General features: G+C 43.9%; 1 protein-coding gene across 2 annotated transcripts in view; it reads left to right on the top strand.

Moving 5' to 3' along the window:
- Positions 1–13,913, top strand: part of SEMA3D (semaphorin 3D) — a 174,378-nt gene that overhangs the window by 122,357 nt on the left and 38,108 nt on the right. For both annotated transcript variants that reach the window (XM_048501136.1, XM_048501135.1), the window contains one exon: positions 8,055–8,277. In XM_048501136.1, the coding sequence (XP_048357093.1) occupies positions 8,055–8,277 (223 nt within the window). The remainder of the gene's footprint in view (positions 1–8,054; positions 8,278–13,913) is intronic.

Raw genomic sequence — 13,913 nt, 5'->3', positions numbered from 1 at the left:
GTGTACTCTAATCTGGAGGAACTGGGTTTGATTCCCATCTCTTCCACTTGAGCTGTGGAGGCTTATCTGGGGAATTCAGATTAGCCTGTGCACTCCAACACATGCCAGCTGGGTGACCTTGGGCCAGTCACATGGAGCTCTATGGCGCTCTCTCAGCCCCACCTACCTCACAGAGTGTTTGTTGTGAGGGGGGAAAGGAAAGGAGTTTGTAAGCCCCTTTGAGTCTCCTACAGGAGAGAAAGGGGGTATATAAATCTAACTCTTCTTGTTCTTCTTGTTCTTCTTGTTGTTGTTGTTGTTGTTGTTGTTCTTCTTCTTCTTCTTCTTCTTGTTCTTGTTGTTGTTGTTGTTGTTGTTGTTGTTGTTCTTCTTCTTCTTCTTCTTCTTCTTCTTCTTCTTCTTCGAAAGAAATATTCATAGATTTGTTGAGAAAAACAGTCTAAGAAGAGCATTCTTTAGGGTCCATCACTGGGCATGTCTGAACATAGTAGCTTGAAATCTCAATTGTTTATTTGCATTATTTAGAGACTATTGGAAACAGATGTGGCATAATCAGAAGATGATTCAGAACCACTTGGGGAGAACATTTGTTTTTCCCCCTGACATCAATGGTGCAAGCTACCTCAGCCTTGTCCCTCTTGGAAGCTAAGCCCTCCTGTCCTTCAGGGATGACTTTTTCCATTATCTGGGTGCATTACACTGTCTGCAAAGACCAGCTCATCAGTTCATAGAATTGCAGAGTCGAGAGGGGCCACACAGGCCATCTAGTCCAACCACCTGCTCAATGCAGAATCAGCCTAGAGCATTCCTGATTTATCCAGTAATTATCCAGCTGCTGTTTAAAGACTTCCAGGGAAGGGAAGCTCGCCACCTCCCTAGGTATCTGATTCCACTGCTGAACAACTATAATTTTTCTCCCTAATATCCAGCCCGTACCTTTCTGCCCATAATTTAACCCATTACTGTGACCCCTTCCGCACATGCAAAATAATGCATTTTCAAACCACTTTCACAACTGTTTGCAAGTGGATTTTGCTATTCCACACAGCTTCAAAGAGCACTGAAAGCAGTTTGAAAGTGCATTATTCTGCATGTGCGGAATGAGCCTGTGAGTGTTATCCTCTCCTGCCAACAGGAACTACTCCTTGCCTACTCCAGGTGTCAGCCCTCTACTACTACTCCAGGTGTCAGCCCTCCAAGTATTTAAGGAGAGCAATTTTATTCCCCCTCAAACTCCTCTTCTCCAGGCTGAACATTACATCAGAGACAACATGGTGGCCAGGAGTTATTGCCAAAGTTCTGATGGATGTTTTTCAATTACTAGGAACTGTACCTCGGCAGCTCCTGCCAAGGTGGATCTCTCTGTCCATTCTCTCCCTCCTCCCCCTCCCCCCAGTTTTCCTTCCCATTTCAGTCTCAATTCTTCTGCAGAAGCACTCCTTTTTCAGCCCTCCTTTCTGGTGTTTCTCCCTGCCTGCCCCTCTTTTGCATCTCAGCTGCTGAGCTGGAGAACCTTCCTCCTGTCCTGCTTCTCTGTGACATTCAGACACCTCAGCCAGTTGCTGGCAAAGGATATGACGCCGCCACCCCCACCCTTCTTTCTACAGCCAACTCAGTCTTTCCATGATCAGTCCCTTAATCTCCACAGTCCTAGGCAAGACTTGCCAGTAGAGTCACCTCCCTGTACTTCTCTGAGGTCAGTCTTTGGCATTTGATGATGCTCTCTAAAGCCCATGAGGGACTGGGAGAAGATTTCCAGTCTCACTTCCATTGAGGTGACACACACCAGGCTGCAAGCTCAGGAGCTTGCTCAGAGAGGAAAGATGGAGGGTTCATCACCATCGCTTTCACTTCCTCAGCCCAACCATGTGAAAGAAGTCACTCGGACAGGAAACACAAGAATTTGCTCTGTCACCCTGGTTGGAGGAAAATGTTTTTGACAGCTGGTGCTTACCAAGAGGGCAGAGTTCTCTTGGCCAAGACTTACAAACCACATATTTCTTTCCCTTCTTCTGTCTTGGCTTGTAAATGTCAAGTGATAGACAGTGGAAACTTGGGCTTTGCCAACCGTAACAGGCCAGTCATGTTCAATCACTATGCTTTCCTGGGGTTTGGTCTGAAAGCTGTTGAGAGGGATCTGCTATAATACTGCATGTTCCCAAAATACAAGTTTTTAACTTTTTAAGCCAAGATTGTTGTGAAACAAACATTCCAATAATTTTGCTGTGAAACAATAACCTCCTTGGTACCATGCTGAGGCTGGAGCAAACTCCAACACTGGGGCCTCTTGATTTGCCTTGAGGTATTCATCTTGAGGTAGGGAATGCTTCCATGGTAGGGTAAAGGGAAGGACAAGACCTCTCCTTTCCACTGTGCAAGTTCGCTATGAACAGATTCCTCCAATTTCATGGCGAGTCAGTCCATGCAATCCTTCCCACTCATTCTGAGGGGTAAGGCACACCACACAATGGCCCGTTCCGCACAAGTCATTGAAAATGTTTATAAAGCATTTGCAAAACATTTTCAATCCCACCCCCCCATTTGTTCTCACTCTCCTGAAATGATCCCTGGCCGCCATTTTGTTTTCTCTCCATTGTTTTCTTATGTCTTTGTGGATTCAATGCTTCAATGATTCCATGTTTCGTGCTGTGATTCGGCACAGCATGTGGGGTCAAACCTTTGAAGAAATAACCATTCAACATTTTAAAAAAGAACCGACAAGAAAACAGGTGAAACAGCAGGTGTGAGCTCAAATTGGCATCAAGGAGAAAGTCGGGGGACTGTGAGGAGGCATGAGAAGTGTTTTAAAGAGGTAAACACAGCAAGTAAAATGTGGTGAAAACATTTCCACTAAAGAATCACTAAAGAAGAGGATGCAAATAAATTTTTTTAGATTGCAAATAAAACATTTTAGGGGCAAAAAACACATGGAACTCCTTGGAGGAAATGTTTATTTGCAGCCTGAAACATTTTATTTTGTTTGGGCAGAACTGACCAATGTCAGAACCACCTCCAGCTAAATGTATAAATCACATCTCAACAGAATAAAATGGAATAGCCTTCTACTGGGTTTTGCGGATCTTCTCTGAGAAAACAATTTAAAAGAACACATTGATGGAGACTGAGAGTTGAGGAACCCATGAAAAATTTGTGCTCCTTAAGCCCCTCAGTCTGTCTGCACTAATATGGGGTCTATTGGTAGGCATTCTATTCATTTTCATGGGGCTGGCTTCCGAGAAACTCTGCATCTTGTTTTGGGTTTTCAGGCGGGTTCTGCCAAAGATCTGTTGTAGTCAGTACGGCAGATTCCGCATGGACAAAAAACAGCGGTGCGAAAACGGAGTAAACCCTTTTATACCATTTTAAACTGTTTTACACCATTTTCACACCGCTCTTTTTGGCCCATGCGGAATCCACCTATAAGTCACTTTGGATTATATTCTTGACGGTTGGGGCTTGTACATGATGGAGAAGGACATACATAACATCTCCACCTCTACTCACTGGATGCACCTGCCCTGTCTTTCTATGCCAATGAGTATAATGTCTAAAGAAAGGTAATGTGTCCTATTCGGCATACAAGTCTGAACAACCTAGTTAATTTTCCAGCCAGCTGACCAGGCAGTTGGGATCAGTTCACATTGGCACTCATATATGCGTCTTGTGTGCCAATGTTGCTCTCAGCTTTGGGCATCCATGGGACTAAAGATGAAGTACATCTGCCAGGTGGACACAACAGGAAGGCACAATCTCTTACTTATATGCCAAATAAAGGCTAAATGAATAAATGAAACAATCTCTTACAGCCCCACCATCTTTTATAGCCTCCATCTTATGAGCCTGAACTCTGCTCGTTTTTGTTTTGGAGGTGTTTCAAAAAATGAACCTGTTACCTACCTTCCTCTTAATTGAGTGGGCTGTAAGCATAAACAGACAAGTATTTGCAGCCACTGATAGAATGTACCTCCTGTCCATATACCTGTCAGAGACAGGATGTTGACCCTTCATGTGCTGAAAATTTGCCAGCACTTAGAGAAGTGGCCCTGTGCCATGAAATTACCTAAGTGCCTTTTGGCATCTCTTGCCATCATCTGGTTATTAGAAATATACACAAACAATGGGAAAAATTTGTCCCAGGTCCTGGCTGAATATCCAGCCCACATCATGTTTCTGGTGCATGCCAGATCTTAAGTGCTGTAGTTTATCCAAAACTCTCTCTGACTAAATTCAAGCTGGAAAAGTGTCTGCCAAATGGCATACTTGGTATTGGAAGAATGTGCATGTTTCTATTCAAGAAGGTTAGTATCATACAGGGAATTTGCTAACTTCAAACCAAAAAAAGCATCTTAAAGAAATTATACAGTGTCCATTTGTTAGCTACGGTATGTTCTTCTTTCACAAATTATGTTATAGCTCTACCTGGCAGGAAATAAGGGAATTATCTACTTAGTATGAGCAGATGAATTCTAAAATTCTGGAACCATTTAAAGCCTCAGGGACCACAGATAAATGCTTTCAGCACCGTGGTCCTTGCCAAAGGATAATGATTGCAGAAAGGGATGCAAGTCATCCGCTGGCTAGAGTACATACAGTTGTGGTCTTTATACTGTGCATTCTTAATGGGATGTTGAAGAGTTAGGGAGAACCTGAATGCCGGGCTTTCTCCTTGCGCTTTCTCCCCCTACCAAGGCTGTGGAGCATAATGACTTGATGACATTCATCTCATACATCCTTCCTTCCTGGCTTCATATGAAGCTGTCCAGTTTATAGCACAGGAATGTTATACTTCCTAATTCAATCATCTGCTGTTCTGATATGCCAAGATGGGCAGGAACCAGCTTTATGTGGCAAGTCAGGAACAGTGTTGGGTAACAGTTAAAGAGTGTCAGATTGAAATCTGGAAGGCTCAGATTCAAATAATTTCCCTCTTCCATGGAAGTTTGCTGAGTGATGTATAGTTGAAGGTTTTCACTGCCGGAATCACTAGGATGATGTGGGTTTTCCGGGTTGTATGGCCATGTTCCAGTAGTATTTTCTCCTGATGTTTAGCCTGCATCTGTGGCTGGCATCTTCAGAGGATTTGCTGGGTGACCTTGGTCCAGACACACACACTCAGCCCAACCTTCCTCACAGAGCTGATCTGAGGAGAATATGGAGGAAAATGTTGTAAACTTCTATATGTACCCATTGAGGAGAAAGACAAATTATTAATGAAGAAAATTAACTGATAGTGGGGGGTGGGATATCCTCTTACTTCAGATGCAAATAATGTGTTCCACAGTAACAGCAACTTGATTGGAAACTTGATTAGCACAGAAAGCCTTCATGAGCACAAGAGAGTTTTTAGCTCCATGAAGTGAAAAGCTTTGCTTGCTGATTTTTGCAAATCAAACCACTGATACAGGCACAAGAGTTCCTGGTCAGTTGGCTACCCTTGCACCAACTGTCCTTTGGTAAACTGTCATGTTTCTTCATAGTAGAGAAGAAATATGCAGTGGTCTAAAGCAAGCAGAGTCTCTTGAAAGACCTGGTGGTTCCCACTTTTTCCATTCAAGATCAATAGTGGCTGCTTCCATTGCAAGAGAGGGATATAGCACCAAGTTGGATTTATACTCCACTTTTCTCTATCTTTTAAGGAGTCTCCAAGCAGCATACAATCATCTTCCCTTCCTTTCCCCAGAACAGACACCTTGTGAGGTAGGTGGGTCAGAGAGAGTTCTGAGAGAACTGTGACTAGCTCAAGATCACCCAGCAGGCTTCATTTGTAGGAGTGGGGAGACACATACAGTTCATCAGATTAAAGTCCACTGCACATATGGAGGAGTGGGGAATCAAACCTGGTTCTCCAGATTAGAGTTTACAGCTCTTAACCACTATGCCACACTGCCTCTCTCTTGGCTCAAAGCTGCAGAGGTATATCTGCGAAAACATTAGACTGGTGGTTCCCTCTTCTCTTTGCAACATCAATAGCCGCTACTCCAATGTGTGTGTGTGTGTGTGGGGGTGGGGTGGGGGGATACAACATCAGGTCATAGGGAAAGTTGTATTAAATGTTATGGGTGTGAGGGAGAAACTTGAAAACAGAAGGTTTGACCATCAAGAGTTATTTCACTGTCCATATAAACGGGATGGCTGTCTTGTATTGGTTTAATCCATCTGCTGCTCGATTATGTTCTTTCATTCCTTGCCTTGTTTCCCACGCTTTCTGTCAAGGAACTTCAAGTGAACAAGGTGACCCTGTTAATTTTGCTTGCAATAACCCTGTAAAGTGGGCAAGGCCAGCGTGGAGGATTGCCCCAAGATCACTTAATAAGCTTCATGACTCAAATAAAGAACTAAATCCACTTTATTCTCATCTTAATATCATTTGTTATGAAGTTGTATTGTTTGAGTCTGAGGCCAAAACAAGAACAATTAATTCAAATGGACATTCTTTCCTGTGACACCTAGATTTTTAAGACTCCCCCCAATTATATTACTTTGTGCACATTGGCAGTGTTTTCTGTAGGATTTCTTCTATAGTTGACAAATTTCTTGTTAAATCAAGAAACTGTATAAAACGAATCACTGTATCTATGTGGAGCTTCACCTGTTATTATGACATCAGCTGTAATAGCCACATGGGGGCACTGTCCATTAACTGTTGAAAAGCAGTTACTGAGGCTTCACTGAATTTAGAGCAGCTGAGCTGCTAGCTTATCCTGATTTTACAAAGCAATCATATACATATTTTCATGGGATTAAGATGCAGTGAATAAAGTGAGACTTATGTCATATCAAGCATGCATAGGATTGCACCGTTAATGCTTTTCACTTGTAATGCAGGAATAAAATTCCTTAAGTACTCGAGAATCTTGGTCACTCCCAGGGTGGCCACTGGGAGTTTGCCCCAAGAGCTCTTTTCTCAGATCTTTCACTTCAAAGGATAGGTGCCAGTTGTGACTGCAAGGCTGTGCATCTGTAAGGAGGAATATGTGAAACTGAGGAGGTAGAGTTTGTCTGCGTGTGGTAGAAAGTGATATGAGAACAGTGGTACCCTCTTGTCGCAAGGGTCCTGGGTACCAGCCTCATCTTGACTTTCAGGAAAGATTTTTCAAACAGAGAGTAAATGTCATTTTAAAAAGTACGACAATTGTGTGTCAATGTACAGAGGCAAAGTGGCAAGTCTGAGCTCAAATGCATGATATGCCCAATACCTGTTGGGTTGTAGGTACGTAGCACTGGGCTTGCAGCCCTATGTACATCCAGGAATTCACTGTAAACAGTTCTTGTCCACTTGATGTTGCTGCAAAGGGAGCTTCTGGTTTCTCTCCCACATGACTTTTGTCACCAGAAACAGCTTAGGATGGCTTTTTTGCCCCATTTATCTTACTCCACTAACCTGGCCACTAACCTGGATAGCTTTAAAAGCGGCTTGGACAGATTTTTGGAGGAGAAGTCAAATCTATGGCTACCAATCTTGATCCTCCTTGATCTGAGATCGCAAATGCCTTAGCAGACCAGGTGCTCAGGAGCAGCAGCAGCAGCAGAAGGCCATTGCTTTCACCCCCTTCATGTGAGCTCCCAAAGGCACCTGGGGGGCTGCGAGTAGCAGAGTGCTGGACTAGATGGACTCTGGTCTTCTCCAGCAGGCTAGTTCTTATGTTCTTATGTTCCGCGTGCCCTAGGAAGGGTACTTGAAGCCAGAACTGGGACAAAAATCCCCTCCATCCCCATTACCACTGGTGCAAGTGGGGTAAGGGAAAACCAGAAGCTCCTCCTTCCCCTTGCTGAAAAAATCCTATGTAAGATATTTGTTGTATGTCTGACAGTGACCCATGTCAGGTAGTATCATGTATTTCAGCCCTAAGGAAGAGTCTGTTTCTAGGCCATAATGTTTTTTTTTCTAGTCTGATTACCCACTCTTCCTTATTTAAAGGAAGATTAAAGGGTTTTTTTAACCTGATTGTCTCAAGGTGGTTTTTTATCAGTACAGATTATTAAGTGGTAATTATTTAGAAGCTGGTTTTCAGATGAGCAAGCACTGACGTTTCTCTTTTCTCACCTCCATTCAGTGTCCAAGTAAAACGTATGATCCATTGATCAAATCGACCAGAGATTTTCCAGATGATGTCATTAGCTTCATACGGCGGCATCCAGTGATGTACAAATCAGTCTACCCAGTGACTGGAGCACCTGTGTTTACTCAAATCAACGTGGACTACCGGCTGACTCAGATTGTGGTAGATCGGGTCTTGGCTGAGGATGGCCAGTATGATGTCATGTTCCTGGGCACAGGTAGGCTCAAGAGCAAGGGCGCATGTAACCCATTGTGTGTCTGTGGATATTTCTGCCATCTTGTCAGAGAAGTCCATATATCTTTGGAGACATTAAGAGCCCTAGTCCCTGTTTGTCCAGATAACAGTCGATGTGTACACAAGTTAATTGTTCACATCCTGTGGAGACTGAAAAATTCTTTCAGGGGACAGCACTTAACACACCAGCTCAAAATTCTTTTTGTCCCAGGGTCCGGAGGTGGATGGGTAGAGAGATGTGTGCCCTGTTTGGGGGGATTTTGACATTTCAGCTAAGTTGATTGTCTTGGAATGAAAACAAACAATTTCACATGTGTTGGGTAGATGAAGGGGCTGCAGCTAAGAACATCCTGGTGTTCTCTTATTCCACGGGAATGTAATGTTTGGAGTGCTTTTGAACCTCTGAAAGAAGCTTGAATAAAGGTTGAAGGGCAGATGTTGGGAAGTGGGAACACCAGGACACTTCCACCAATTCTTGTGGCTTCTCCAAAAATGAACTAACCCATCTTTACTGCATAAGAGTTATCTCTGTGGAGTAAATTCTGAAATCTGCTCAATGCAGCATTTCAGAATGACATTGTGCTTTACAGGGGCTGAGGATTAGGATCGGAATGTATGGTTGGAAATGGACTGAAAACATGGTTCACTGTTAAACCACGGCTAAGCAAGTTGTCCTGCCTCTGTCTCTCCTTTGAGCTTGCCAGGGGGGTCAGTCAGGTACTTCTACTTTCTGTTTATGCCCTCCAGAGTCAGGGCTTCACTTGGCAAACTAAATCATGAATTCACTGTATGTCTGTCTTAATCAGGCACCCAAATATGGCTCAGGCTACCCTGGTTAAGTGTTCTATCTGCACTAAAACCTATATATGAAGCAACTGCACTAATTCAGTGTTTCTCTACATGAAAGCTGAGTTGTACAGGCCATAAAGCAAAATGCAGCCAGTAGGGGGCAGTCCTGAATTTCAGGAAACTATGACATATTGACAGCAGCACCTGGCTTATTGAGATGTGTGCCACTTAGGGGATCATGATGAAGGATAGTTTTCTTAATTTGTAATCTGCCCTGTGGAAAGTTGGACTAGAAGACTAGTTTGTGGCAGCTGGAAAAGCAGTGTGGTGTATAGCCAGGTTACTGGGCTTTGTCCCAAAGTTCTGGTCCCTACAAAGATGATGGAATGGCCTTGGGGGAGTCACCCTCTCTCAGTCAATTCTCCCACTTGAAGTCTTGAATGTGTCTAAGTGGCATCAACAGCCACAGAGACACCCACAGCTGCCTTACTGCAGCTGATGATAGCGGTTGATTGAAACTGTTCATTTTACCGACTTCAGAAGGATGGAAACCTAATTCAACCTTGAGCCGGCTACCTGAAACCGACTTCTGTCAGGACCAAACACAGATTGTGAGCAGAGTTAACACTCTGCTCCCCGGAACTCTTGCCGTAATTAAGATGATTTTAAAATGCCATGAAAACCTGCAGGCGATGTGCTTTTGTTCCCCCTCCCCTCCCAAATGTGCTGAAGTGCTGAAATGGCTGCAGTGAACTCTAATCTAGAGAAGTGGGTTTGATTCCTTGCTCCTCCACATAAAGCCTGCTGAATGACCTTGGGCCAGTCACAGTTCCTCAGAACTCTCTCACCCCTACCTACTCACAAGGTGCCTGTTATGGGGAGAAGAAAGGAAGGAGTTTGTATACTGCTTTGAGATTCCTTACGGTTGAGAAAACCGGGATATAAATCCAAACTCCTCCTCCTCCTCCTCCTCCTCCTCCTCCTCCTCCTCCTCCTCCTCCTCCTCCTCCTCCTCCTCCTCCTCCTCCTCCTCCTCCTCCTCTTCTTCTAGCCTGGCCTTCTTCTTTAGCTTCTTCTTCTTCTTCTTCTGGCCTCTTTGCTTCTATCTTAGCTTTCTGGCTGTCTTCTTCTTCTTCTTCTTCTTCTTCTTCTTCTTCTTCTTCTTCTTCTTCTTCTTCTTCTTCTTCTATGAGAATGGCATCATATCTAGTTTGGCCCTCAGATGCAGTTGTAAGAACTCTTGCACTCTGGGCCAGAGTTGGGTGTTCAGTTCCTCTCTGATAAAGGACAGTGCCTTCTTTTCTGCATGTCCAAAGAGCAGCAAGTGCTTTCCTCATGGTTCTCTTCTCACCAACACATTTTTCCATTGGTATTTTCCCTTTCCCCCTAAAGTCACTCACGGTGCTACAGCCCTTCTTTAATAACCTGTGGAAGCAGCCTCCCAACTGTTGGTGGACACTATATTTGTCCCTTGTGCTTAGGTGAAGCACCCAATATTGATTCCTGTGGTCATTTCACCAAACAGGCAAAGAGGAACAAAGTATTCTATGGGAGACATCTCTTGAACCAACCATGTCCTTCAGAGAGCCATCAACACAGATGCAAAAGGAGCATTGACCTTCAGTAGCAACTCCCGCTAGATCAGGTTCCGGTCTGTAACTGTGTCTCCATCTGTGCTGCGATGAAAGGAATAATTATGAAGACACTAGAATCCATTCCTTCTTCTAAAATGCTCTGAGCTGATTAAAGGATGCAAGGACACTGAATTCTGAAATACCTTGAAAATGGCCTGTCAATTGGAGGATCAGGGAAGAGGACAGAGAAGGAGGACACCTGTTCTCTGATGCCTCTGAAATATGAAAGTTTCTGTAACTCTCTTGACTCTGCACCTACCGTCCCTAGAAGGAGTCTCTTCCACTATTATTCCTGCCACTTCCAGCAATTCATCCCCTGATCATTTGTCAGTATGACATAAATTATGAGGTAATTTTCATTGGAAGTGGAAGTGGTTGGAAGTGTAGTATCTTATCCTAACATCTTGGATGGGGAAACAGAGAATCCCACATCACTTTCTGGCCCACCTTTGTTACTTACTCAAAGACCGAGTCTGTCCTTTCCCTTCAGGGCACCTTCAAGTCTCTGGACTGTTCTGTGGTACATTACACCAGAAACTCCAATAGCATGTAGCCAGGATTGTGGTGGAAATCCCTCCCCCACCCAGCAACAGATTTTAAAATCTCAAAAATGTGAGTTTTGTATGATGACAAGCAGAGCTATTTCAAGGTATTTTGTCTCCCCCAGAAAGGCACATTTCTCTACCATATCCCCTACTCTGCTCCCAAACAGCAACACCTGAGATGACAGGAAATTCTATTCAGTATCCTGAGCTATAAATCAAGTCAGCATTATCCCCAATCATGAGGGTGAGAGAATGCCTTTTCCATGGCTGGCATCTTGTGAGTTCACAGCACGTATGAGATTCAAACCAGGGTCTTCCTAATTCATCGGAAACCACTAGAGCAGACCAGCTTTCTAGATCACTGAGGATTCCAGAAGTATCTTAAAAGAGGTTCTCAAAAGCACAAAATTGGACTAGTCTAACGTCAGTCAGTGCATCCGTCGCTTAGAATTCATGAATAGCAAAGACAAGAACCTCTGAGCATATGCAGAGTGTTCACCTCACTACCGAACTGTAAGCCTGCTCTTCTTTCCCACAACTGATGCTCTTTGAGTGCAGTCTGTTTAGTCCCATAGATGCTTATACTCTCCCTTGTCCAAACACGGAAGCTCCCAAGACATAGATTTCTATTGAGTCCTTATTCCTGTTTCTTCAAGAGTAGTACTTGATGTTTAATGAGTGGGGATTAAATATGAAAAACAAATTTAATTTCTTTGAAAATGTATATCGAGCCTTTCCAATTTTAGTTCAAGGCAGTTGCAAGTAACACAGTTGCCTGTAGTTCCAACAGGCAGTCTTGTCAAAGGAATGCATTCTGTGTCCATTTTAAACTTCTTGGAGGAAACTAAAATCAGTCAGTCACTCTTTTCGATCCTTGTTTTAAAGTGTGTGTGTTTGTTGTTGTTTAAATCACTGTCACCTTGGAAAGCAGCCATTGAAGACAGGGATCCATGGGAAATAACAGGGATGCCATTGCTGGGCTGCCATTGTTTGTGTAGCGATTACCGGTCACAGAATGCAAGGGAAGCAGAGCCTGCTTGCTCGTGAGTCGAAAAAGATTCTCTCAGCATTATTTCTGCAGAAATTCCAGAGCCTGTTCTCCATTGAGGCTTGACGTGGATAAAGCTTTGTGTTTGTTCGCTTCCAGCTCTGTAATATCCCTGTGTGTTAAGGTTGTAATTATTTTTTTCCCATTTTACAGAGGGAGAAAAAGGGTAGCCTAAGCAGAGAATGATTTTATTTCAAAGAATCTGTGACTAGTGTGGCGCCAAACAGGTAGAGTTTGTTTCACCCTGAGCGCAGTTGGTTTGAATATACATCTTGTATAGTATTTTCAGGGTTGAAATACCACAAATTCCTGAATAAGAATTTCTCCCCATGGGATTTTTCCACTTTGGAAGCATCATTGAGTCGGAAGGGGCCTTATAGGCTATCCAATCCAATCCCCTGCCCGGTACATGAAAATCTATTCCTGACAAAGCAGGAGATCTGAGATAACTAATTCTGTTGTCACACTGCTCTCCCATTAAGAAATTTCTCCTAATGTTCAGTGATAAGCTGTCCTCCTGTAACAAGCCTATGAGATAATCCACACTCTCTCCTTGGGTCTGCAGTAGACTCTGACCACAATATTGTTTCTATTACTGAGGCCATTAATTTTACCCAGATGCTCTCCATGGGATGACCATGCTCACTCTCCTGAATTTCTGTGTGTGTATACCAATTTTAGACATGTAATGCTACCCACCTTCCCCATCAGTGGCATCTGTTCTTTTTTAAATGTGTTATATCCTTCCGTGGTCACATTCCAATCATGAGAATCTTCCCGTTAAGTCTCTGTCCTATCTGTTAAGTAACCTCCCCCTCCTCAGAGTTCAAGCTCATCTTGATTTTTTCCCATAGTCTGAGCATTAGGTTGTTGACATCAAATGTCATGGATTCCTGATAACTGTATTATTTTTAAAGGCACCATGCAGCTCCCCCAGTTTCTCCTATAACCACTGAGTCAGTCAAGGAACAAGGTAGCCTAAGCAGTCAAGTCAGTCAAGGAACAAGGTAGCCTAAGGGGGAGAGAGAGAGAGAGAGAGAGAGAGAGAGAGAGAGAGAGAGACACACACACAAATTAATAGAAGTTTCCTGTCCTATGGGGGTCAGATCCTCATGGTTATAAGGGGAAATCTAGAAACCAGGGTGGTCATAGAAGAAGAAGAAGAAGGAGGAGGAGGAGGAGGAGGAGGAGGAGGAGCAGGAGCAGGAGGAGCAGGAGGAGCAGGAGGAGCAGGAGCAGGAGGAGTTTGGATTTATATCCCCCCTTTCTCTCCTGCAGGAGACTCAAAGGGCCTTACAATCTCCTTGCCCTTCCCCCCTCACAACAAACACCCTGTGAGGTAGGTGGGGCTGAGAGAGCTTTGAGAAGCTGTGACTAGCCCAAGGTCACCCAGCTGGCATGTGTGGGAGTGTACAGGCTAATCTGAATTCCCCAGATAAGCCTCCACAGCTCAGGTGGCAGAGCTGGGAATCAAACCCAGTTTCTCCAGATTAGATACACGAGCTCTTAACCTCCTACGCCACTGCTGCTCCTGACCAGGATTCTGGTCAGACCAAAAAATAATAATACCCATTTTCCAGCAGGGAGGCTTTCCAGCAGGAGC

The sequence above is a fragment of the Sphaerodactylus townsendi genome, linkage group LG06, assembly GCF_021028975.2.
Source record: "Sphaerodactylus townsendi isolate TG3544 linkage group LG06, MPM_Stown_v2.3, whole genome shotgun sequence".
NCBI classification, from domain to species: Eukaryota; Metazoa; Chordata; class Lepidosauria; order Squamata; family Sphaerodactylidae; genus Sphaerodactylus; species Sphaerodactylus townsendi.
Note: the sequence above shows the minus strand (reverse complement) of the source record. Positions and strands in the feature narration are given on the sequence as shown.